The sequence below is a fragment of the Myotis daubentonii genome, chromosome 3, assembly GCF_963259705.1.
Source record: "Myotis daubentonii chromosome 3, mMyoDau2.1, whole genome shotgun sequence".
NCBI lineage: Eukaryota > Metazoa > Chordata > Mammalia > Chiroptera > Vespertilionidae > Myotis > Myotis daubentonii.
Window position 1 is genome coordinate 169,164,151 of NC_081842.1, and position 22,784 is coordinate 169,186,934.

Here is a 22,784-nt window from a genome sequence, read left to right on the forward strand (position 1 = left end):
AGAGCTAGTACCTGGGTAAGTGGGTTAGGAGTAGGCAGGAGTCCACCACCAGGCAGAAGACCTGCCACTGCATTAGCCGGTGCCAACAGAGACAAAGCCTTAGTCTCATCAGGAATAACTCCTGCAGAGAAACATCCTTGCATTAGAACACACCCTTTTGCAAGACAGAAAACACACAAAAACACCCAGAAAATGTCTCCCTGATACACCATCTGAGTTTGTTGAAAGTACTTATGTTCGCTAAAATATAAAGCTTGATTTCTATTATTATTTATCATTAACTTTATGTCAGAATGAAACTTCAATGTGTGAAAGTTTGTTTCCTTTTTTTCTCTACAAATGGTTAAGTTTCTAGAGTAAAAAAAAATAGCACAATACACACTACTTTTTTGTTAACACTGCCAAGATTTCATCACCTGTACTCGATTTTTAAGTCATGAACCAAACGTAAGCAAGCACAGTCGGTTCTCCAGGGGTGTGCTCTCAACTTTCAAAAGCTGTTTTATGAACAACGACTCGTGTCGGCTGCTTCACTATAAAGCACACAGAAAAATCAAGATACACAAGACAAAAAAAGTTTGATTTAGGGGTTAATAATATGGTACAGTTACTATGATTTTCTTTTACACCTACCATACAAATTTTGTAAAAATTAAGAGAAGGAAAGTATGTAAAGGAAATATTCTGTTGGAATCAAGTGTAGGGCTTTTGCTGACTCATGAAAATGAATGTTTCTGAAGGTCTCTGAATACACACTGGATGTGTGTGGGGGAGTAAGAGAGAGAGAGAGAGAGAGGGAGAGAGAAGGGGTAAAATAACATGGCACATTCCTTACCTGTACAGTAAAATGCTTTATATTCCAGCATGTGCCATGCTAACCATACCAAAAAATGCTGCTATACAGTGTGAGTTCAAAAGCTAACTTAAGCAAACTCCTAAAGTCAAAAACATGTATATCTGTTTTTAAAGCCTAAACTGTGTATTCAGATAACATCTAAGGGTCCTAAAACAAATATTTATGTACACAATTTAAATTCTATCCAACAGCAAAAGCCCTATACAAATGGATTAATCTGTTAATGTGCCCAAGCCCCCAAAATGAGAGTTCAATAATACAATTAAACTATATATTTGCAAATACCAGTAGTATTTCTGTAATACATATTAAGAAACTGCATCTCATCATAAAACATACAATATGTACAGGGCACTTAAGAGAAACTGGATAAGCTGCAGAAGAAAACTGTTGGGTGGTATTTTCAGCAGGGCCTGGTATATAGTTCAGGCTGAACCAGGGAAAAGAACTGTAAAACACAACAACAAAAAAGAAAAACCACTGTTAAATAAAGGTAATGGTTCCTTCCACCTATACTGAGAAGTGCCGATAATATAAACAAATGTATACTACACAGCACTGTTATCTTGCTTGTGTCAGAGCTGTCATCAATTTAGATACCCAGAGTTATGGAGGGGGGATGGGGAGGGAGAAGATCATTTAGATATAGGGCATTAATGCATTAATATTAACAAACCTACAAAGATTATGGGATAATCTTGCATGCAAAATTATGTCTCAAGAGGATAATATTAAATATCAACATCTTATTCAAATTAGTGCATTTGCAACATTTCTGGCAAACTACAATCCTCTTGAATTTATTGTGAGACACCTGGTAGAAGATCTGCATCCATTAAAAAAAAGTCATGCATCTGATCCTCTGATTAAAAAAAGACTATTTGAAAATAAAACTACAATTTAAAAATAGCAATGAGGCCCCTCACCAGTTAATTTTCATGCGTCAAGAGTATTTTTTTTACTGCTGCTTTGATAGAACCATGAAATACTGCATGAATGTGTAGAAATGAAAGAAAAAGAAACAGACAAAAGAAACAAACATTAACCAAGGAACCTAAATAACCCCCAAATCCATTACTATTAAGAGCTCCTTCCAAATCCAGCTATCTCAGTTTTACCAATTAAAGATTATTCCTTACCGTATACTTTGTGTCTATTGTTCTAAAACATGATCAAGAAGCAACACCAAAGTGTCAAAGCTAAAACTAGGGTGAATGGTGACAAATGGATTGAGTACATCAGTTATTTAGTGGAGATAACATTAATACAGCATACCATACCATTATTAAATACACTAAAAATAGATTCCAGAACTAAGTATTTTGGTAATTCCACATACACTCCTAAATATTTCACTTCTGAAATAGATTCAGAAAAATTACCATAGTCAAAATATTTATAAAAGCCAATTATATGATGATATACTGTATTATGTCCAGGGCTCGGGAACTATAATATAAAACTTAGCCAATAAGAATTATTTAAATTTAAAGGCTAATGTTTTGTACATTACTCACATGATTTGACCCTTATTCCAAAAACTATCATCTATATTTTACTTATTCTAAATTGGAATTCTGTAAATTTTCTTTTGGTGATAAGTCTTATCCTACAACAGGCAAACTGATATAAAAAGAATTGCTTAATCAAAACACACTAAATCAAATGTTTATCAGCATATATATTTTAAAACCTTTAAATTAGTCGACACACTTTAATATCATAGAGATAGATGTACTATTATATAGATGCCTTTACCCCATCTATGAATGCAACTTAATTTCTTTAGAAACCAGAGGCAATTTGTTTAAGTTTTAAGGACTAGACATTTCACAACTTTTACAAGGTATGGTGTAAATGTTCACATTGGTATTCAAAGAGCCGAGATAGCATTTAAAGTAAACAATATCAAGATTCTGCTTCCACTGACCAGTACATTAAGGAAAGGGGAAAATTAACTTAAAACCCCGTAATTATTAACTTAATTAAAATCCAGTAATTTTATATTTCAGTTATTTCTTTGATCAAAATTTATAGATAACAAAAAGCAAATAAAGTAGCAGTACATTGGGAACAAACTAATTATAAAATATGGCTTAGAAAATTTACAAAATGGAATTAAAATAGTGCTGTCTTGTCACAGTGGCTTTTTTTAAGACCCCCAAACCCTGCTCATTATTTCTGTCAAGTTACTTTAACCTCCTAAAATGTAAAAAGAAAAGAAAATGTAGTTAACAAATGGTTACACCAGAAAAACACTTGGGGGACTTGAGTGCTTGCTGGCCTTTAGTTAATGTCTAGAATCCCCTGTAGCTGCAGAGGACCCACTGTTTTTCAGTCATCAGGAAGAGTTTTGCATTTGCCTTCTCCACTACAAAAATCACACACACAAATAACAGAGAGAAGAATTTATTATTTAGAGATATTCTAGAAAATATAGCAAGAATGAACAAGAAAATCTGGCAATAAAAACAAAACACCCAGTGCCCATCTGGCACCTAGGCTATAGGAAATCTTGAATTTTCATACAAACCAAAATCATTGCAACCCTTGGTATACTGGAATTCAATATGGGATCTTTTTGTAAAGTTGTCAGTGAGGAAGCACTAAAAAAATAAAGCCCAGTCCTTTATTCAAAACAGAAATAACATCATGCATCTATTTGAAGGTCCCTGTGTAAATGTGCATGGAGTGAACCATTCACCTTCAGGACTTTTTCGTAAAACTCAATGTTACATTAACTAAGTAAATGTATCTTAAGGAATTACAATTAGGGACATGGTTTTAAAGAACTTAATGTTTTAAAATAATGGAATGGTTAAATATCTTATAAAAACAGATCTGATTTCTAATTTTTAGAATTAAAATCTCAAGTATAAATATGGACCACAGTATAACAAGGGTTTCAAATTGTTAATAGCTTAGATTTTTAACATGCTACTAACACTCACTCTAAAAACTATACTGAGGTAGATGGTCATCATTGGATGCCCACATAGGTAGGTAAACAAAGCACAAACCTTCTGCATATGGTACGACTATCAATGCTCTGTCAACGAATACAGTGTTTGTCAGATGCTGTGCCACAACTGCTGAGTCCGGATCATGGAATTTAACAAAGCAGACACGGGATGAGACCGGCAAAGGTGAATCACTGAAAAACAAACAAATTGCATAAAAGTAGAGGAAAAGAATATCAACTAAAACGTAAGTGTATGATTCATAAACCCACACCTGCATTTCTAAAGTGAAATAGGCAGATATTAGTAACTGCACATATATTAGTTACCTAGTTTTAAAAAATGACTTCACAAATAAAGAACTATCCACTAAACTCATGTAGAGCAAATTGCACGCATGCAATCACTGTTTAACTTTATAGTTTACCAAGTTAAAAACTGTTTGAAACTCAAGTGTCAGAGGTTGAGCAGACCACAAAAATGTCAACACTTGAAGAAAAATAATACCAATACCAGTTATTTTTAAATACAGGTAGCAAGTAGTCTTGGCTTAGAAAACTTTTCAGAGCAAAAAATATACAGAATTCACCAATTTAGGAACAAAAGAATATTGTGGAAAAGTATATCTATTTGACAATCGAGTTTTCTTTACCTGCCTACTAAATAAAATGCCCTGTCCTCTTTCATCTATAGCATCAGAGAGAGAAAAAATTTTAAGCACACATGGCAACAGTACTCCACCCTTTAGTGTTACTAGTATGCAAAATTTCAATAAGCAAGGGAGTCACTTCCCTCAGCAAACTGCTTTCTTAGATAAAACAAAAACAAGTGCTAATGTACAAGTTATAGCAGACTACAAGGTAAGATAAATTAAGAGAGTGCTGATTTTGTTTTGTTTTAAATATAGGGTGGTTCAAATTTCTGCCACAAAACTTTCCATCTATGAGAGGGAAAGATTAAATATGGGCAGGAGTTACTCCCTAATCCCAACCCAAAAGTTGTTTTAAAACCAATGCCCTATGGCAGCAGTAATCACATCATCCTGGTCATACATTAGAATCTTCTGTGGAGAAAAAAATACCCTGGCTCTCTACTCCACAGCAATTAAATCAAGATCTCTTATGAAGTACTAAGTGTTTTCCCCTTCTTTATTTTAATTCTGACAATTTTTATATGCACCCAGGGTAAAGAACCTCTGCCAAATGTAAGCCAATTACATTTTAAGACTCAATGAAAAGGAAAATCCTATAGTATCTTTGAATGTTATTAGAATGAGGCTTATTGTTAATTTTCTTAATAAACTAGATTTTCAAGTGTCCACAAAAATGTATTTACATCAGATTTGGTTGCCCTAGGTATTGCAGAGGTAAGTATTTGCTGACCCCCCCCATCCCAATTTGTGCGCTAACATGAAAATAAAACCTCATTACTTATAATGAAGACTAACATAAAGCTGTATAACCCTCAAACCCGTTAGAATTTGTAAGTTTACCCAAAGCATTGCCCTTAGATACTAAGCATAGATCCTAATCTAAGCTCAAAGCAAAGCTGACAATATATCCATCCACATAGAATTTAAGCCACCTTGTCATAGAAGCTTACTGCTAAATATTTTTGAAAGGCTACAGTGTTTTTTAGTGTAGACATAGTATTTGTTTTTTTTTTTTTTTTTTTTAATATGAAGGACCACTGGTGGAAAATGTAATAATGTTACACCCAAGAGTAGTGGAAAGAATACAATTCCAGCAGTTTTAGTACTAAAGCTATATACAGCAATTTGCATTTCTTTTCTGATATCCATATTTTTACCACTAAAGAGCTCTTTAAATGCTATAGTTAGATAAGGGAGAGAACTTAGTTTACCTTAAATTTTTTTTAAGGTAGCATATAATGATTAAAGTATCTATTTTTGGTCATTGAAATATTTACTTAAATAATGAATTTAAGTTTACCTGCAGTGTTACAGTAGCCTGTAGTTACTGCACACTTTTGACATATATATGCTTTGCTGGGATCATTACCCTATCAACATTCCAGTTATATTTTCCATTATGAAATCCCACTAAAACCAAACATATGAAGAATACCTACTACGTGTAAAAGAGTGATTCCACTCACAAGTTGTGAGGCTAAATCAAGAAAATCATGATCAAGTTATAAAGGACAATCACAACACTGAAGTTCCAATACTAGGTCTGACACTGGTAGAGTGGCTTGGGTGTAAAAAACTACCTACATGAATTACAGTCCACTCATCTGTGAGATACGGTTAAATACATTCTCCCTCTACATTTGTAAGAGCAGAGTAAGATGAAATTAGAAAGCATCTAGCACTATTTAATTTCCAACATGCATTTTAGGAACTAGAATTAAAGTAACCATTTTTCTTTTAAAAAGAGAATAAATGGGAGGAACAATGACAGATACTTTCAATGGCTATAGGGCTGTCATAGTGAAGAGAGGGTTACAGTATCTGTTGTGAAGACAGGCAATTTTATCACTGGGTGAAATTATAAGCCAGCAATTTTTGGCTTAGAAGAACCAGGAAATAGATGGATTCAAGAATAAAACAAAGGGAGAAACCTTCTTGAAGAGGTTACCACTGAAATGTTTGGCATGATTCAGATCCCAGGATTCCCCCCCCCCCCACCCCATAGGCAGGGGCTCAGTCATATATGTACTTTAAAACATGCCAACTTCCAGTCTCCCAAATTATTGATGACCCCAACCAATGACCTCATATTCTAGAAGAGGGAGAACTAAACTTAACCTGTTGATGATTGGTGCCATAGAGAAAAACAAAGCAGTTAAATTGAATAAAGATGAAGCAGGTGTGCTGTATTTTTATACAGGGTGATCAGGAAACAGATTAGGTGGCATCTGAGCAACAAAAGGAAATAAGCATATCATGGTCATATCGAGGAGAAAAGAGTTCCAGGGGGATATGAATGCCTTTGGTGGGGAGGAGGATGTACACCCTAACAACAACAACACACCATGTGCAAATGTGTCTATAATAGTCATAATTTTATGTAATCTGAGCCAATTAAGCATAGTCTAAGAGCCAAGTTTTGACATAATGAACCCTCTTGGACTACTAAGACTCCATAGCACATTGTCAACAGGGAACTACTGAAAACTGTAGCAAGCTTAAAGAAACTGTCTATCAAATATTTCCAAATTTTGCAGGTCAGATGAGCTATTGGGATGTTAAGATTAGCAACAAAATTAAACATCTACATAAGTACTATTCAATTTAGGGAAGCCACTAAGATAATACAGTATTTACTACATTGTAACTTTGTACATTTTCAGGTGAGAAAATAGTCTGTATGTGGGAACACATATGGAGTCAAAGAGCAGAAACGTGTCAATATATAACTCCTTCTTCCAAAACAGGGAATGTCCTCTTAATGTACAATACCCCAAATCATTATCTAGTGTACATCTGCTATCCCGGTTACATGATGAAACTACTCCTTGGATTGTAAAGCAAAAAGCCCTGAGTCCAGTATCCCTCTAAGATACTGACCATGGAATGGGTAAAGGATAAGCCAGAAAGCTGATTACACCTCCCCTTGTTATCTTTTAAATAAATGAATCATAAAAAGAGCATCTTCAAAATAAACAAAACACTTCAAGGTCAGCAACTGGGAGCTGACAAAACTAAAGGTCCCTGTGTAAATGTGCATGGAGTGAACCATTTGAAACCCTTGTTATACTGTGGTCCATATTTTTATTTGAGATTTTAATTCTAAAAATTAGAAATCGGATCTGTTTTTATAAGATATTTAACCATTCCATTATTTTAAAACATTTTTAAGTTCTTTAAAACCATGTCCCTAATTGTAATTCTTAATAACTTGTGGGACTGGAAAGAATTATTTTGTAAATAAATCCAGTATCTCAAATACTTTGAATATAATCAAATGTGACTCATTTTTCTGCCATTTACTGTTTATTAATTTTACTAACAACTTAAGGAGGAATATGTTGTGAGAAAAACTGAGTAACAGGAAAACATCTATTTCTGTATGTTCATATTATGAAAGCTATTTGTCCTTCATTACCAAAGCAAATTGAGTTTCTATTCAAGATTACTACAAATACATGTTCCCAGAACTGTACACCTCATGAAATAATTCTAAAATCTCTCTCAGGTATATTCCCCTAAATAGTAAAGACAACATAACAATTTGAAAACACTAAGAATCATCTGAAAATATTTTAAATAGGAAGTGATAAAATACGACAATACCTCACAAACACCACAGTATGGTCAACTTGTATTATTTTGGTGTAGAGAGTACATAGAGTAATGATTTATCACATCCACCAAAACAGCAGATTCCTATTTCCTGTTTAGAACTAAAGTGAAATCATAAAACTAAGTGGGATGGGAGAAGATACTGAAAGTAACATTTGAATTTTGAAAGAGTGCAGACTCTTTTATTCCTAATGTTTGTTCTAATAATTATCACATCTTATCTAGCGTCATAGCTTCTTTACTTTTCTTTACAATACACTCATTTAATACTTATGCAATAAAAATGTGAGACAACAGGATAAAAAAAGCCATATACTCTAAATTAAAAACTTAGAACGGTAAAACATCATAACTATATACATTATTTAAACAAAGGAAAACTCTAACTTTCAGCTATAACCCATTTCTTTTGTCATTAAAATTATGTACTCGGGTTCACTGAATTTACTGCTGTGAAGAGTGTTAATACATTAACTCTGTATGTATTCAGTCGGCCAGAATCCCGGAACAGCAATACCTAGCAATAAGTGAACGACCACCTACAAAGTTCAATAATAAATTTACATAGGAACGGGCAATTCTGTTACTTTCCAAAGAACTCAAAGAAACAACTTTAAAAAAAAGATTAACCAATACACATAAAATGCAGTTATCATGCTTTAGTTGCTCAAAGAACGACCCTGTTGGCACGATTTAAGGGGCCGGGGGTTGAAGGTTAATCCCCGAACCCCAGGCCCTGCCGCCTTAGTCGGCCCAGCAGGCAGATGCTTCCCCAGGGGCCGCGCAGCCGCTCGGCCAAAGCTCCCGCTCCCGAAGCATCGACAGGGCCTAGGAAATGGTGCTAGGCCCAGGCTGGGAGGAGTTAGCGAAACGGTGATGGTGGACGATACTCACTCCGGCGGGAAGAGGCGCAGTTCGTCGATCTTGCCTAGGAAACCGAAGAGGGTCCGCATCTGCTCAGAGCTAGCGCTCGGGGAGACATTAGTCACCTGGATTACCTCGGTGCCGCCGCCGCCGCCGCCGCCACCACCCGGCCCGCCGCTGGGGCCCGGGCCCGCAGTGCTGGGGACGACGGTAGTGTTGCTCATGGCGCTGCTCGCTCCTGCTTTAACACATCAAACACACAACAAACAGTGAGAGGGAGGGGAAAGAGGAACCGTTTGCCGGAGAGGAGACAGGAGGGTGTCCACTGTTACAGCCGCTGCTGCTGCCTCCGCCGCCGTTTCTCCGCCCCACCGCTCGCCGGGGGGGAGGGAACAGAGCGCGCGAGTTCGAGCCCACGAGAAAACAAACGGCCTCGCCTCCAACCACCTCAATTGCGGGCCCAACTTCCCCACAATGCCTTGCGGCGCACGGGCGCGTCACCGTAGGCTCCGCCCCGCGCAGGCGCAGGCCAGCCTCGCTCGCAGCCAGGAGGTCGCAAGAGGCTCCGTGGTCTACTGAAATACGTCATCTCTTTTCGTTCCGCCCCCCCTTATTTTTTTAAAAAGTGGAATTTTTCAAGGCAATATCCACTCCCCTGCAAAATAAATATGCACACTTTAGTAACTATTCTTATTAAAAAATGCCCACAATATTTTTATATACAGATACTTCTAACTACAGATCTGTGGAGTAAACTAATGAAATTTCCACCCTACCTACCAAGATTTTCCTCTCCACCAGTATAAAATTTTCTGCATCTCGGTAACATTAAATTGTTATAATTTGCTTTGTCAGTAAACCTTCAAAAAAGGTATTTTAATGTTACATTTATTAGTGCTTTTATAAGCTAATTTTATTTCACAGGTTGACTAAGAGCACATTGTGCTGTACCTAAATATATTTAGGTATAAGATCTGAAAACTACAGAAAAAATTGTTTTACATGCATATTTTTGCTTAATTTTTGAAGCTTTTGACTATAAAAAGATCCTTGCATAACTTTTCAGCCACATCTAAATTATTTTCCTCTCATCTAGTGTTATTCAATGACTAGCAGTTCCCCAAACCTGACAAAATATTTCATTTCACTGTCTTTATACAAGTTATTAATGACCTCCCTCATTTTATCTGCCATCTTTTGTAGGGGTTTCTTCTCTCACTGCCACAGCTTCTCTGCGTAACAACAAGGGATACGTTCAACTTGTTATATTGACATGCACCCCCTGCCCCACAGCAAAGCTGTGAATTTTCTGGGTCAGTTTAGGACCTAGCACAATGTCTGTCACACAGTCAATACCTAATAAATATGTTGAACACGTGCCTTAATAAAGAGCCATTTATTCTATGACAATTGTTTAATAATTTACCTGATCCTGAATATTTTTGGAGGTTAACACCTGAGGCTTTATGTAATATTTTCATTAGTAAATACTTGTGTGAAATAATGCAGTTAAGAGTATAATTTGTGAGAGATCAGAACACAAAGTTATTGAGATTTGATGTAGAGCCAACTGGCCTAGTTTACTTACTAGCTAAGTTACTTCTGCTAGCTCTTATATAGAACAGGATGGGTTGGTGAATGTAAGCCTCAGCAAAATTACAAATTACAACTAAATCTCTGTCAATCACAAATGTGTATCTCTGAATAAAAAAATGTAACTTACCATTTTGAAAATGACATACGTACTAAACTGCCAATTACAGATTCTTAACAGTTTGATAAAAATAATTTGTGTATCATGCCCAGCCAGTGTGCCTCAGTGGTTGAGTGTCAAACTATGAATCAGTTGGTCATGGTTCCATTCCAGGTCAGGACATATGCCTGGTTTGTGGGCTCGATCCCCAGTAGGGGACGTGCTGGATGGCAGTCGATCAATGATTCTTTCTCATCATTGATGTTTCTCTCCCTCTTTGAAATCAATAAAAATATATTTTTAAAAAAGATCTCATATATAAAAGAATGAAACTAGACCCCTATATTACACTACTCACAAAAAGAAACTCAAAAAATGGATTAAAGACCTGAAACCATAAAACTTCTAGAAAAGAACACAGGAAAAAAGCCCCTGGATATTGGACTTGGCAATGATTTTTTTGATGGGACACCAAAAGCACAAACAATAAAATAAACACACAGGACTACATCAAACTAAAAAGCTTCTGCACAGCAAAGGAAACCATCACCAAAATGAAAAGACAACCTATGGAATGGGTTGTCTAAACTTACATAGTGCTATAAGTCAGTTATCATATATAATAAATAAAAGAAGTTGATATCTAAAATATACAGGGAAGTCATATAACAGGAAAAAACAAATACAGTAATCCAATTAAAAACGGCAAAGGACCCGAATAGACATTTGTCTAAAGAAGATACATGAATAGCCAATAGGTACCCATAAAGATGCTCAGCATCCCTAATCTTTAGGGAAATACAAATCAAAACTATAACGAGATAACACATTATGCCTGTTGGAATGGCTAGCACCAAAAAGACGGGTGATAAATGCTGGGTTTGGATGTGGAGAAAGAGGAACCCTTGTGCACTACTGGTGGGACTGTAAATTGGTATAGACACTATGCAAAATAATATGCAGGCTCCCTAAAAAAATCAAAATATAACTACCATATAACCCAACAATCCCACTTCTGGGAATATATCCAAAGGAAATGAAAACACTATGTTGAAGTGATATCTGCACCCCCATGTTCACAACAGCATTATTTACAATAGCTCAGACATGGAAACAGGCAAGTGTCCATGGATGAATACACACACACACACACACACACACACACACACACACACTCAAATATTATTCAGCAATAAAAAAGTAAATCCTGTCATTTTCAAAAACATGGATGGACCTTGAGGGCATTATGCTAAATGAAATATGTCAGACAAAGAAAGACAAATACTATATGACATTACAGTAGGATCTAAAACGAATAAACAAACAAACAAACAAAATAACTCACAGAAAAAGAGATAGGGTTACTAATTACCAGAAAGGGTGGAAGAGGGTAGTTGACAGGTACAAACTTCCAGATATAAAATAAGTACTAGGGATATAGTATACAACATGATGACTATACTTAACACTACTGTGTGGTATATATGAAAATTATTAAAAGAATAGATCCCAAGAGTTCTCATCACAAGGAAAAAAAATCTTTTTCTTTATTTTTATATGAGATAGATGTTAACTAAACTTATTTAATCATTTCACAATACATGTAAGTCAAACCTTTATGCTATACACTCTAAACTTACATAGTGCTATAAGTCAGTTATCATATATAATAAAGAGCTAATATGCTAATTAGACCGGACAGTGGAACAACCTTCCAGAACACCTTCCAGAACAAACAGTGGGGTGGGGTGGGGGGGGGGGGTGAGGGGTCGTCAGGGCCGCGGGGCCTCGAGGGCCGAGTCCCTTGCACGAATTTCATGCATCGGCCCTCTAATATCTCAATAAAACAACAACAAAAGAAAACTACTTGTAGCAAAGACATTTCTAAGAAAAAAACACCATATTTAGATAGAAGTTCTCCAATTTAAAAACAGAATAGGCACAGATATCACTCTACCTACTGGATAAAAGTTCTCAGTTGGCTAAGTTGCCACCTCTGTTGTTAAATACCTTCTTACCCACTAATGGAAAAGACGGTGGAGTCCTCTAAATTGACACAATTTTGTGTATCTGCAAAAGCAACAGGTCTTTTATAAAATTAGTTGTTAAGCCCTAACCGGTTTGGCTCAGTGGATACAGCATCGGCCTGTGGACTCAAGGGTCCCAGGTTCAATTCCGGTCAAGGGCATGTACCTTGGTTGCGGGCACAAACCCAGTAGGGAGTGTTCAGGAGGCAGCTGATCGATGTTTCTAACTCTCTATCCCTCTCCCTTCCTCTCTGTAAAAAAATCAATGAAATATATTTAAAATAAAATAAAATTAGTTGTTAAGTAGATCTTTTCCTCTAGCAAATACACTTTTTGAGGACAGGAAAGACAATGTATTAATCTTTGTGTTTCTAATGCCCAACAATATTATATTGGAACTAATTCAGCATTTGATAAAAACTTACTGAGTATCATCTATGTGGTGGAAACTTTACAAATGGTTCACATAATCTGTTAAACAAAGGCTGGGTGAATGAAGACAGGAATACATTTGTTTGATTTACAGGGAAATTTGATTGAGATGCACTGTCAAAGTATTTGGCTATAGACAGCATTAAGAAAAACCTAGGACATAAATTACTACTTACAAATCTGTAACTTTAAAAAAATTTATCTGCAGATCTATTTTAATTTGTATCTGTAATTCTACATATTAGATCATTGTATTACCATTCTATTCCCAGTTCTATAAATTAGATAATTCTACAAATATGAATATCTATTTTAAAATCGAAATTGTAAATCTCATGCTCCCCTTTCTTCTGCTCCATCTAAATGAAGGGGAGAGACTAAAGAATGAGTTAGCACTAGAGGACGATGACAAATGGATGGATGGACACACACATCAAGACATAATAAAAGTCTAAGTTCATTTCCAAATACTTGTTTCGTATTGTTCAACTTATTAACAGTAGGGATTCTAGACTTACATTTTAAAATTGACAGCACAGGGTCTGTGAGCACTTTGAAATTATAGGCAAAAAGCTGTATGTGTCCATTTTTCAAAGTTTTATTTTTATGATTAACATAGAGGAATAAAAGTAGTAGTTTGAGCATTAAGATACTGCTGTATCCATATATACAGTATTCTCAGCTATAATGCCCAAGCTTGGAAAATCAGTCAATTTATTCCTACAGATATTTGGCTTTTTTGTTGCTGTTGTTATTCCTCATCCAAGGACATTTTTCCATTGATTTTTAGAGAGAGTGGAAGACAGGGAGAGAGAAAGAGAGAAACATCAATGTGAGAGAGACACATCGATTGGTTGCCTCCCACATGTGCCCTGATGGGGGCTGGGGAATAAATATATTTTATTGATTTTTCACAGAGAGGAAGGGAGAGGGATAGAGAGTTAGAAACATCGATGAGAGAGAAACATTGATCAGCTGCCTCCTGCACACTCCATACTGGGGATGTGCTTGCAACCAAGGTACATGCCCTTGACCGGAATCAAACCTGGGACCCTTGAGTCCGCAGGTTGACGCTCTATCCACTGAGCCAAACCAGTTAGGGCAGTTATATATATCTTTAAGTCTTTTAACATTTCAAGCATTTTAACATGAAATACTTTTTCCAAATCAAGAAATTAAACATTTGCACCATTTGAACTCCTTTTTCCCCTTATGCTATAAAATTTAGTTTCTCTTCATGAAAGAAAATTATTTCTAGAGTCTTATAAAACTGGTAAAAAAAAAAGTATACTCAACTCAGTAACAAGTGAATGTACAGTAATGGAATGCTTTTAAAATGCCTGTTAATCCTCCCAACATATAAAGGCACTCCAGGTGATTAAGAATGTAGGCCTAGACATTAAAAAGAACAAAATCACCATTTCTGACAGCATGGATTGATGTAGAAGGTATTATGCTAAATGAAATAAGTCAGTTAAGAGAAAGAGAAATACCATATGATTTCACTAATATGTGGAACATAAAGAACAATCTAAACGAACAACAACAACAAAACACCCACAGAAATAGCCTCGTGGTTTGGTTCAGTGGATACAGTGTTGGCCTGCAGACTAAACGGTTCCAGGTTCTATTCCAGTCAAGGGCACATGCCTGGGGGTTGTGGGCTCGATCCCCAGTAGGAGGCCTGCAGAAGGCAGCTGATCAATGATTATCTCTCATCATTGATGTTTCTATCTCTCCCTCTCCCTTCCTTTCTGAAATCAATAAAAATATATATTAAAAACACACAAAATACGAACAAATAAAAAAAACCCCCAAAGAATAGTTAACACTTCTAGATAAAGGATTAATATACAACAGCATACTGTAATCATGGTCTAAACACAGCTTGAAAAAACACACAAAACAACACAGAAATAGACTCACAGATACAGAGAACAGACTGATGGAATCTATCACCAATTAGGTTTATTGTGACCTTTGGTTAATTACATTGTGGTTCAATTTCCTTCTCTGAAATAAAGCTTACCTCACTGGGTTGTTGTGAGGTTGAAGTGAGAATACTAATGCAAATGCTTAGTAAAGCTAAACATTAACTACTTTACAAGTGATATACCATTCCTTTAGGCTAGTACCTTGGACTAATCCTACTTTATTATTCACATGAAAAATATGAATCAGAAGAGTGAACATATATACAGAAGTTTCTTATGTAAGATCCCACATTTTAACAAAACTTAAAAAAAGTTTCTTTTTGTGGCATAGTAAAAATTTGTTATAAAGTAATAAATGCAAAATGTTAAATAGTGTGTATCTATGTGAGTGTAACAAAGTATAAGTCTCCCATTCCACTCTCCAATGTATGTTGTCAGCTACTCTAAGTACTGCCCATAATTAGTTATGTGAGCCCCAATTCCCTTATGTGAAAAATGAGAATAATGATACTATTTAAAGTTTCCAAAATTTGAAATATTATGGATATGAAGAACCTACCACAGTGCTCAGCACACAGGCACTCAACAAATGGTATGTACCATTACAGGAAAATGTGTTCAACTATCTCATCTTTTCAATGGATGAATAATAACAATAATACTTTTTGTCTTACTTAGTAAATTATTGTCAACTGTGAAAATACTTTGTAAACTGTTAAGTGGTAGTGAACATGAAATATACTATTCTTAGATGCCCTTTCTCCTTTAACTGTTGTAACAGAAACATGACACCAACAGATTTCAAGTTTTCATATTCATTTTGATCCTAAAGCAGCATTTTACCAATTAATTGCATGCATAGATAGACGGATGACAAAACACAATTGTTTTATGGAAAACTCTTTCTAGGAAGGATTCAATTACTTTTCTACATTTTCAGAGCAAGAACATTATTCTTATTTTCAAAAGACACAACTATAGATATGTTTCACTAATCTATACTAATAAAAGCATAATATGCTAATTAGACCAGACAGTCGAATGATCTAGAGACAAAGCCATGGCAGCAGGGGTTGAGGCAGAAGCAGTTAGGAGTAATCAGGCAGGCAGATGAGCAGTTAAGGGCGATCAGGAAGGAAGGCAGAGTGGTTAGGGGCAATCAGGCAGAGTGATTAGGGGCGATGAAGCAGGCAGGCAGGCAGGCGAGCGGTTAGGAGCCAGCGGTCCCAGATTGCAAGAGGGATGTCTGAGAGGTCCTGGAATGTGAGAGGGTGCAGTCCGGGCTGAGGGAGCCCTCCTACCTCCCTCCACCCCCATGCACGAATTTCGTCCACCAGCCTCTAGTCTTAAATAAAAGTACTGTGACATGGGTCAGAGCAACAGACTAGGAAATAACGAAAAGCACAGATTAAAAAAAAAAAAGTAAAATATTACTAAGTATATGAAACAATTTGAATTCCCGACATGCACTAAAGCTAAAAGCTATAATACTTCTTTCCCCTATTTGTCACCCTATCACTTGAAACTATGAAGTTAGTTTCAAGCCACAATTTGCTCAAACTGAAGTCTAAAGCATGTGGAGACATTGATCAAATAACTATTTTGAAGGAGGGAAGAGATAGTAGAAAGGTAACTTCCTAAGGAAATGACAAGTTAAAAGAAAAACAAAAAGTTTAGCATCTCTAAAATGAAAAAAGTCAAAGCTATATTAACTGTAAATTTAGTGATGAGTGCAAAACACATATCTTTAGAAATAAGAAGAGTAAAGCTGGGTTCGAAGATTTGCATTGTAGGCCAAGTATTTAAATGTTCACTAGTATTTCAACACGCCAAAGATGGTATCTTCTAAATTTAATTGTGATATTTTAAAGGATTAAGAAAAATTGATGTATAAAAAAATTAGTTAAACTGGAATTTATATCAGTTGTATTTGTGAGTATAAATATTCCAACTCAAAATTTGAGTATCAATTTTTTAAGTAAAAATCTGATTGTGATTGTCAATAGCTGTCAAATTATCCACATTTTCCTTCCTTATCAACTTAAGTTGACACTAAAAATAATCTCAGGGACCATAGCTTGTCTTCATAAGACAGTTAAGGAGCTTTCCTCATATAGAACAATATATGCCATGTATAATCATTTATGTCACTTTAAAAAAATGTTTTTATTTAATTTTTTTTAGAGAGGAACAGAGAGGGGGGAAGGAGGGAGGGAGAGGGAGAAGGAGAGGGAGAAGAACAGGGAGAGGGGGAGGGGGAAGGAGAGGGAGAGAAGTGAGAAAGAAACATGATCCATTGCCTCCTGCACAATCCAGGCATGTGCCCTGACCAGGAATCCAACAGTGACAATGCTCAACCAACTGAGCCACTCCAGGGGGGCAATGTCACTCTCTTTCAGAAGTACTGAGCAAATGAGGTTGCAAGTTGAATCCAATAGGGCAAAGCTATTGGCAGGGGGTGATATAAAGTCAAATTCTAATTTAGTGGATTTTAATTAAACTAATTTTTAAACAGATTTATTTGGTAGTGGTTTTGTATGTGTTTAAAACAGAGATAGAATGGTACTATGAAGTACCTTCTAGGGCAGTGGTTCTCAACCTTCCTAATGCCACGACCCTTTAATACAGTTCCTCATGTTGTGGTGACCCCCAACCATAAAATTATTTTCGTTGCTACTTCATAACTTTAATTTTGCTACTGTAAACAATATGTAATTATATATGTGTTTTCTGATGGTCTTAGGCGACCCCTGTGAGAGGGTCGTTCGACCCCCAAAGGGGTCGTGACCCACAGGTTGAGAACCACTGTTCTAGGGTTTGGTGCCCTAATTTTCTCTTTGTATTACTTTACTATTTTAAAGCAAACAAACTCATAAATCCTATACAATTAATATTAAGACTTTAGGTCACAGAACACATTAATCTTGAAAAATGAGCAAGAAAACAAACAGCTATTAAGTTTAGGAGTAAGACTCACTGGAATAATGGGAAGCATTTTCAGCTGATTTGAGAAAAAACTATAAGTGATACCATAATGTTTTTATTTAATGACATAAAAGTGCTTTACAACCACACTGATTTTAGCTTTTTTTTTTTCCAATAAAAAAACAAACCAAAAAAAGAAAACTGAAATTAGGATGAAAAGAAAATTATTTTGAAGTAGTTCTTCCACTTTTCTTCATGTGAAAAACACTAGCATGTAAAAACCTTTTTATAAAAGGCCAATGAGCCGAAACCGGTTTGGCTCAGTGGATAGAGCGTCGGCCTGAGGACTGAAAGGTCCCAGGTTCGATTCCGGTCAAGGGCATGTACCTGGGTTGCGGGCACATCCCCAATAGGAGATGTGCAGGAGGCAGCTGATCGATGTTTCTAACTCTCTATCTCTTTCCCTTCCTCTCTGTAAAAAATCAATAAAATATATTTAAAAAAAAAAAAAGGAAAATATTTTCCTAAAGCTGGTGGGCTAAAATTGTTTTGTATTGAAAGTAGAGAGAATTATATCACTCAACATTTGAATAAAATATTAAATCTCCTAGAGTAAGATCACTACTTTATGACTCAAAAACAAGAAAGAGAAGCACTGGAAACAAAAAATACACAAATGAATAACCTAAATAAAATGTACTGTCTCCATGAAAAAAAAACAACTGCCACAAAAACTCCAATAGCAACAAAATACAAATCAAAGTCACATTTGAAACCATTATTACAAATGCAAAATATATATGTCTTCAAAGAAATAATACAGCATTTTTTGCTACTTTTAAAAGTTGGCAGTTATGGAGCTGAATGGAAAACAAATGTAGTAATGTTCATAAGAGTAACACAGCCATGTTTGAAAATGTCATTAAATTTTAATGGTGGAGATAAGCTACTCTTACTTTGATAATAGTCTTATTTTCCCTTATGAAACAAAACATTTTTTTCGGTCAATGTAATTCTTAGACTCAATATATTTTTGGTTTCTTCACTTTCTTTTTTTAATTTAGCAAATAAGTTAGAAGAGTGAAACCTTCCATTACTTTAAAAAAATGAGTAAGTTATAGCTAGACAAATTTTGTTGCAAAAGGTAGCTATGCAGGAGTCTCCAGATTATTTTAATAATCTGTTTTTTTTAAAAGCAAACAAACTCATAAAGGAGATATCCATATTGTTTTAATAATCTGTTTTTTTAAAAAAACCAAGTACTTTAACTTATGAATATTTTTCAACAAATATGTTCATGTTGAAAAAGGGCTGAGTTTTTAAAAATTTGTAATGCATTTTTCCTAAAGTAATACAATTGATAGAACATGTAATTTTCCAAATTGCATGAGGAAATAATTTTCATCCATTTGCACTTGCTTCAGATGCAATACTAGTGGTACTGTGAATACATTCTAGTACAATTTTTACATGTCACTTTATATCTATTGTTTACTAAAAATGTAAGTCACTTGGATTTTTCACAAGTACTTTTCCAATAAACAGGCTGTGCTTCTCTTAAACAAAATGCAACAATGTGCTCTGACGGTAGCTCAGTTGGTTAGAGTGTCACCTAGATAAGCCAAGGTTGCAGTTCAATCCCCGGTCAGAGCAAATTAAATACCAATAATGAAATACTTAACTTCAAGTAGAAGCACAATAAATGAACAAATTATACCTTGCATGTTATTTAAAGCAATGCTGAAGAACTTATTGTAGGGAGAAGGGTGGCTATTGTAAAATTTGCTACTTGAACAATTCATCCTTCAAAGGTAGGTTAAATCCTACAGAAGAGAAAAAGGGTTTTCTCTAATAAATAAATGTCTCCTAAAACATATTTGAAGGGTCCCTTAAAATGGGTCCAGACTAAAAAGCAAGTTGAAAATGATGAAATAAAAGCCACTAACCAAATAATAATGATTAACAAGAAAGGTTTAGGAAAGAGATCTAGGTTCAAATTCCTGGCCATAGAACTTATAGAAACTTGTGACCTTATATAAAATTCTTAATCCCTTTTAGCATCAATTTCTTCATCTGCAAATTGGTCATTGTGCTAAAAAAGAGATAGCAAAGAGAGGTATTGTTAGCACTGAGCCTGGCACTAAGTAAAGGCTTAATATTAATAAGGTTGCTATAATCAAATCGTCAAGACAAACTGGAGGGAGGGGAGATCTCATTAGTGACCTTGCATAATCTGCTATCGTTCTTGCTTTAAAACCCATTTAAAAAAATTGATTTTATAAAGAGAGGGATAAGAGAGAGAGAAATATCCATGATGAGAGGGACATCAAGGCTGACTCCTGCAGGCTCCCTACTGGGGGTCAAGCCCCCAACCTGGGCACGTGCTCTGACCTGAATCGAACCCACAACCTCCTGAGTTCACGGGTCCACACTCAACCACTGTGCCACATCGGCTGGGCAAAACCCACTCTTTTCTTGCTTGGTAGTGTAAATACTGGTACTTTTCTGCTGTTCACTCTTAGTGTACAGGGCTCTACAGAACTAAAAAGAAAAAAAGCGAGAGGGGGTTAAAAACCGACTATCAGAGGTAGCAAGAACCAGGACTCGGGCAAAACTGTGCTGCAGATTTTGTCATTCTACCTTTCAAACATCCCACCGATCTCCCGCCGAGTTGATGGGGCTCAGGAGGGCATTTCCCGGTATATGCTTTTCAAAACAAAGTCACTTCAGGCAAAAGAAAAGTCTAAAGATGATGAGTTCTTATTTGTTTAATTAATAAAGTTGTACATTTCAGACAGAAACTAACTTTCCAGGAAAACCGACCTAACTGAACAAAACCGTCCTTTGCCCGGCAGGCGTGGCTGAGCGACGACCTATGAACCGGGAGCTCACGGTCTGATTCCCGGTCAGGACACACGCCCCGGCTGCCGGCGCGATCCCTCGTGTGGGCGGGCAGGAGGCGGCCGATCAACGATTCTCTCTCATCTTTGGTGTTTCTCTCTCTCTCCCTCCCTCTCCCTTCCTCTCTGCAATCAATAAAAATATTTTTTAAAAAAATCCTTTTCTATTCTGGATTGGAGTCCCCTTCTTCACTAAGCACTCAATATTGAAAACGTTAGCTTCACTTAATTATTTTAAAAGTCAAATGAGATACAAATTATTCTTTCTAGATTAAGTTTTAAAAAGTGAGCTTTAAAAAGAGATCAAGTAAATTGCCTACAGCTACATCGCTGGGAAGATACAGAAGCAGCTGGGATGCGAACTCGTATCTCCGGGCTTCCCAGCCGTTTCCGCTCTGCTAAAGCTTGTGCCTCCACACGATTCCCGGGAAAACAGTTACTAAGCCTGTCCCCCTCCTCTCCCTGTGGCCAACCCTTCCATCTCACACTACTTCCGATGCTGGCCTATGAACTCCATACAACGGCGGGCCAGGCACACCAACTCTGGGAATCAGAGAATACAGTCCGGAAGAACAGAAACCAGCTTTCTTTTCTACGCCGGGCGGAGATTTGGCGCCACCACCAGCAGCGACAAACAGGCTAGGGTCCAGCTAGGCGGCAGACCGCGCCCAGGTCTCAAGTTTTACTCAAGGCCCACGTTCAGCTCAGGCCAGAAGGAGGAAGCAGAAAAGGTTATTCTTTCCCGCCACCCTGGCCACGGCGGGGGCACCGAGAAGAAGGAGGGCATCGCGGGAACACTGCACACAATACATCCTCAAGTCCTTCCTCGGCCGCTTACACACACTTACTTGAGCGAAGTAATTCCAAGAGACCAGGCTGGCGCCGGCAACGGGAAGGGCTCCTCTGTCCTCCAGCTCCAGTCACGGACAGTGACGTCATCGAGGCCGCGCCGCCAAGAGCGGAAGGCCCCGTGCCCCGAGCGCGCGCGCCCCCGGGAGGGCGGGGCCGAAGGCGGCGGCGCCTTTGAGCGTCACGCGCAGGGCTCTCTGCTTCGGGACTCGGGGTGGGAACATGTCGCGTCTGAGAGGGGTCGCGGAGCGGGATCCCCGAGCGGGTTTCAGAGCTGAAAGGGGAGACTGCGGTGCCTCCGTGCCCCAGGGGCTGCTAAAGGCGGCGAGGAAGAGCGGCCAGTTAAACCTGTCGGGGCGGAACCTCAGCGAAGGTAAGGTCCAGGGTGCGACCCGATTTGCGTCCTGTCAGAAAGCCCTCGTTCCGGGCCACCTCCCTTTCCTCTGGCTTGGCTTTGGCCACCTTTGCCTCACGCTTCTGGCCAGGACCCAGTGGCTTTCATCGAGGTACTCATCGCACTCCCATTGACTCGGTCAGCCCGGTTCGGTTCCGACGCTCTCTTCAGAATGTGTGGTGAAGGGACCCTGATGGGAATGGGCCAACATTTAAACGGGCCGCCTTCTGGGATTCCCACAATCTATGAGATAAACGACCTAATGTGTGACTAAATTGGCTATCACATGATGGGCAAATGCTTTGTTGCTTTGGCCCTCATTTCCCTCCTTTTTAATTTGACCTAAAATTCTGCACTTTATCAGCTCCTTTGTGAACTTTCTGCATGCCGCTGTTCCCTGACAAGACACTTTCCTTTGTGCACCTGAGCTGTCCTAAAATACAAGGAATCATGAGCATATTTCCCAAATTGCGGATCAGGATAGATGCCCTACAGAGTGAATGTGGGGCCATCCTGATAAACCGAATAAAAGCTCAACGAGCACCAATTTGGATACCATGAGTGAAGACTAAATAGCCAGATGCTCTTCCGACTATCTGGAAGGTAGTGGGAGGTGGGGGAAGGAGACAGTGGATCATTCTTCCAGTAATGATTTCCCCTATTTATAGTCAGGCTTTAGGCTA

General features: G+C 37.3%; 2 protein-coding genes across 18 annotated transcripts in view; one reads left to right on the forward strand and one right to left on the reverse strand.

The window, feature by feature from the left end:
• SRSF11 (serine and arginine rich splicing factor 11) overlaps positions 1-21,859 on the reverse strand; it is a 50,544-nt gene extending 28,685 nt beyond the window's left edge. For 7 of the 14 annotated variants that reach the window (XM_059689207.1, XM_059689204.1, XM_059689202.1 and 4 more), the window contains exons 1-4: positions 21,707-21,825; positions 8,978-9,188; positions 3,877-4,010; positions 12-121 (exon numbers count right to left, since the gene is read on the reverse strand). In XM_059689207.1, the coding sequence (XP_059545190.1) occupies positions 12-121; positions 3,877-4,010; positions 8,978-9,188; positions 21,707-21,797 (546 nt within the window). In that variant the 5' untranslated portion in view covers positions 21,798-21,825. Of the gene's footprint in view, positions 1-11; positions 122-3,876; positions 4,011-8,977; positions 9,189-21,706 lie in introns of all 14 variants that reach the window. The other 7 variants (XM_059689209.1, XM_059689208.1, XM_059689206.1 and 4 more) reach the window with 3 other exon arrangements.
• Positions 21,855-22,784, forward strand: part of LRRC40 (leucine rich repeat containing 40) — a 54,597-nt gene continuing 53,667 nt past the window's right edge. The window contains exon 1 of one of the 4 annotated variants that reach the window (XM_059689197.1): positions 21,855-22,080. In XM_059689197.1, coding sequence (XP_059545180.1) covers positions 21,930-22,080 — 151 coding nt within the window. In that variant the 5' untranslated portion in view covers positions 21,855-21,929. The remainder of the gene's footprint in view (positions 22,081-22,784) is intronic. The other 3 variants (XM_059689198.1, XM_059689196.1, XM_059689195.1) reach the window with 3 other exon arrangements.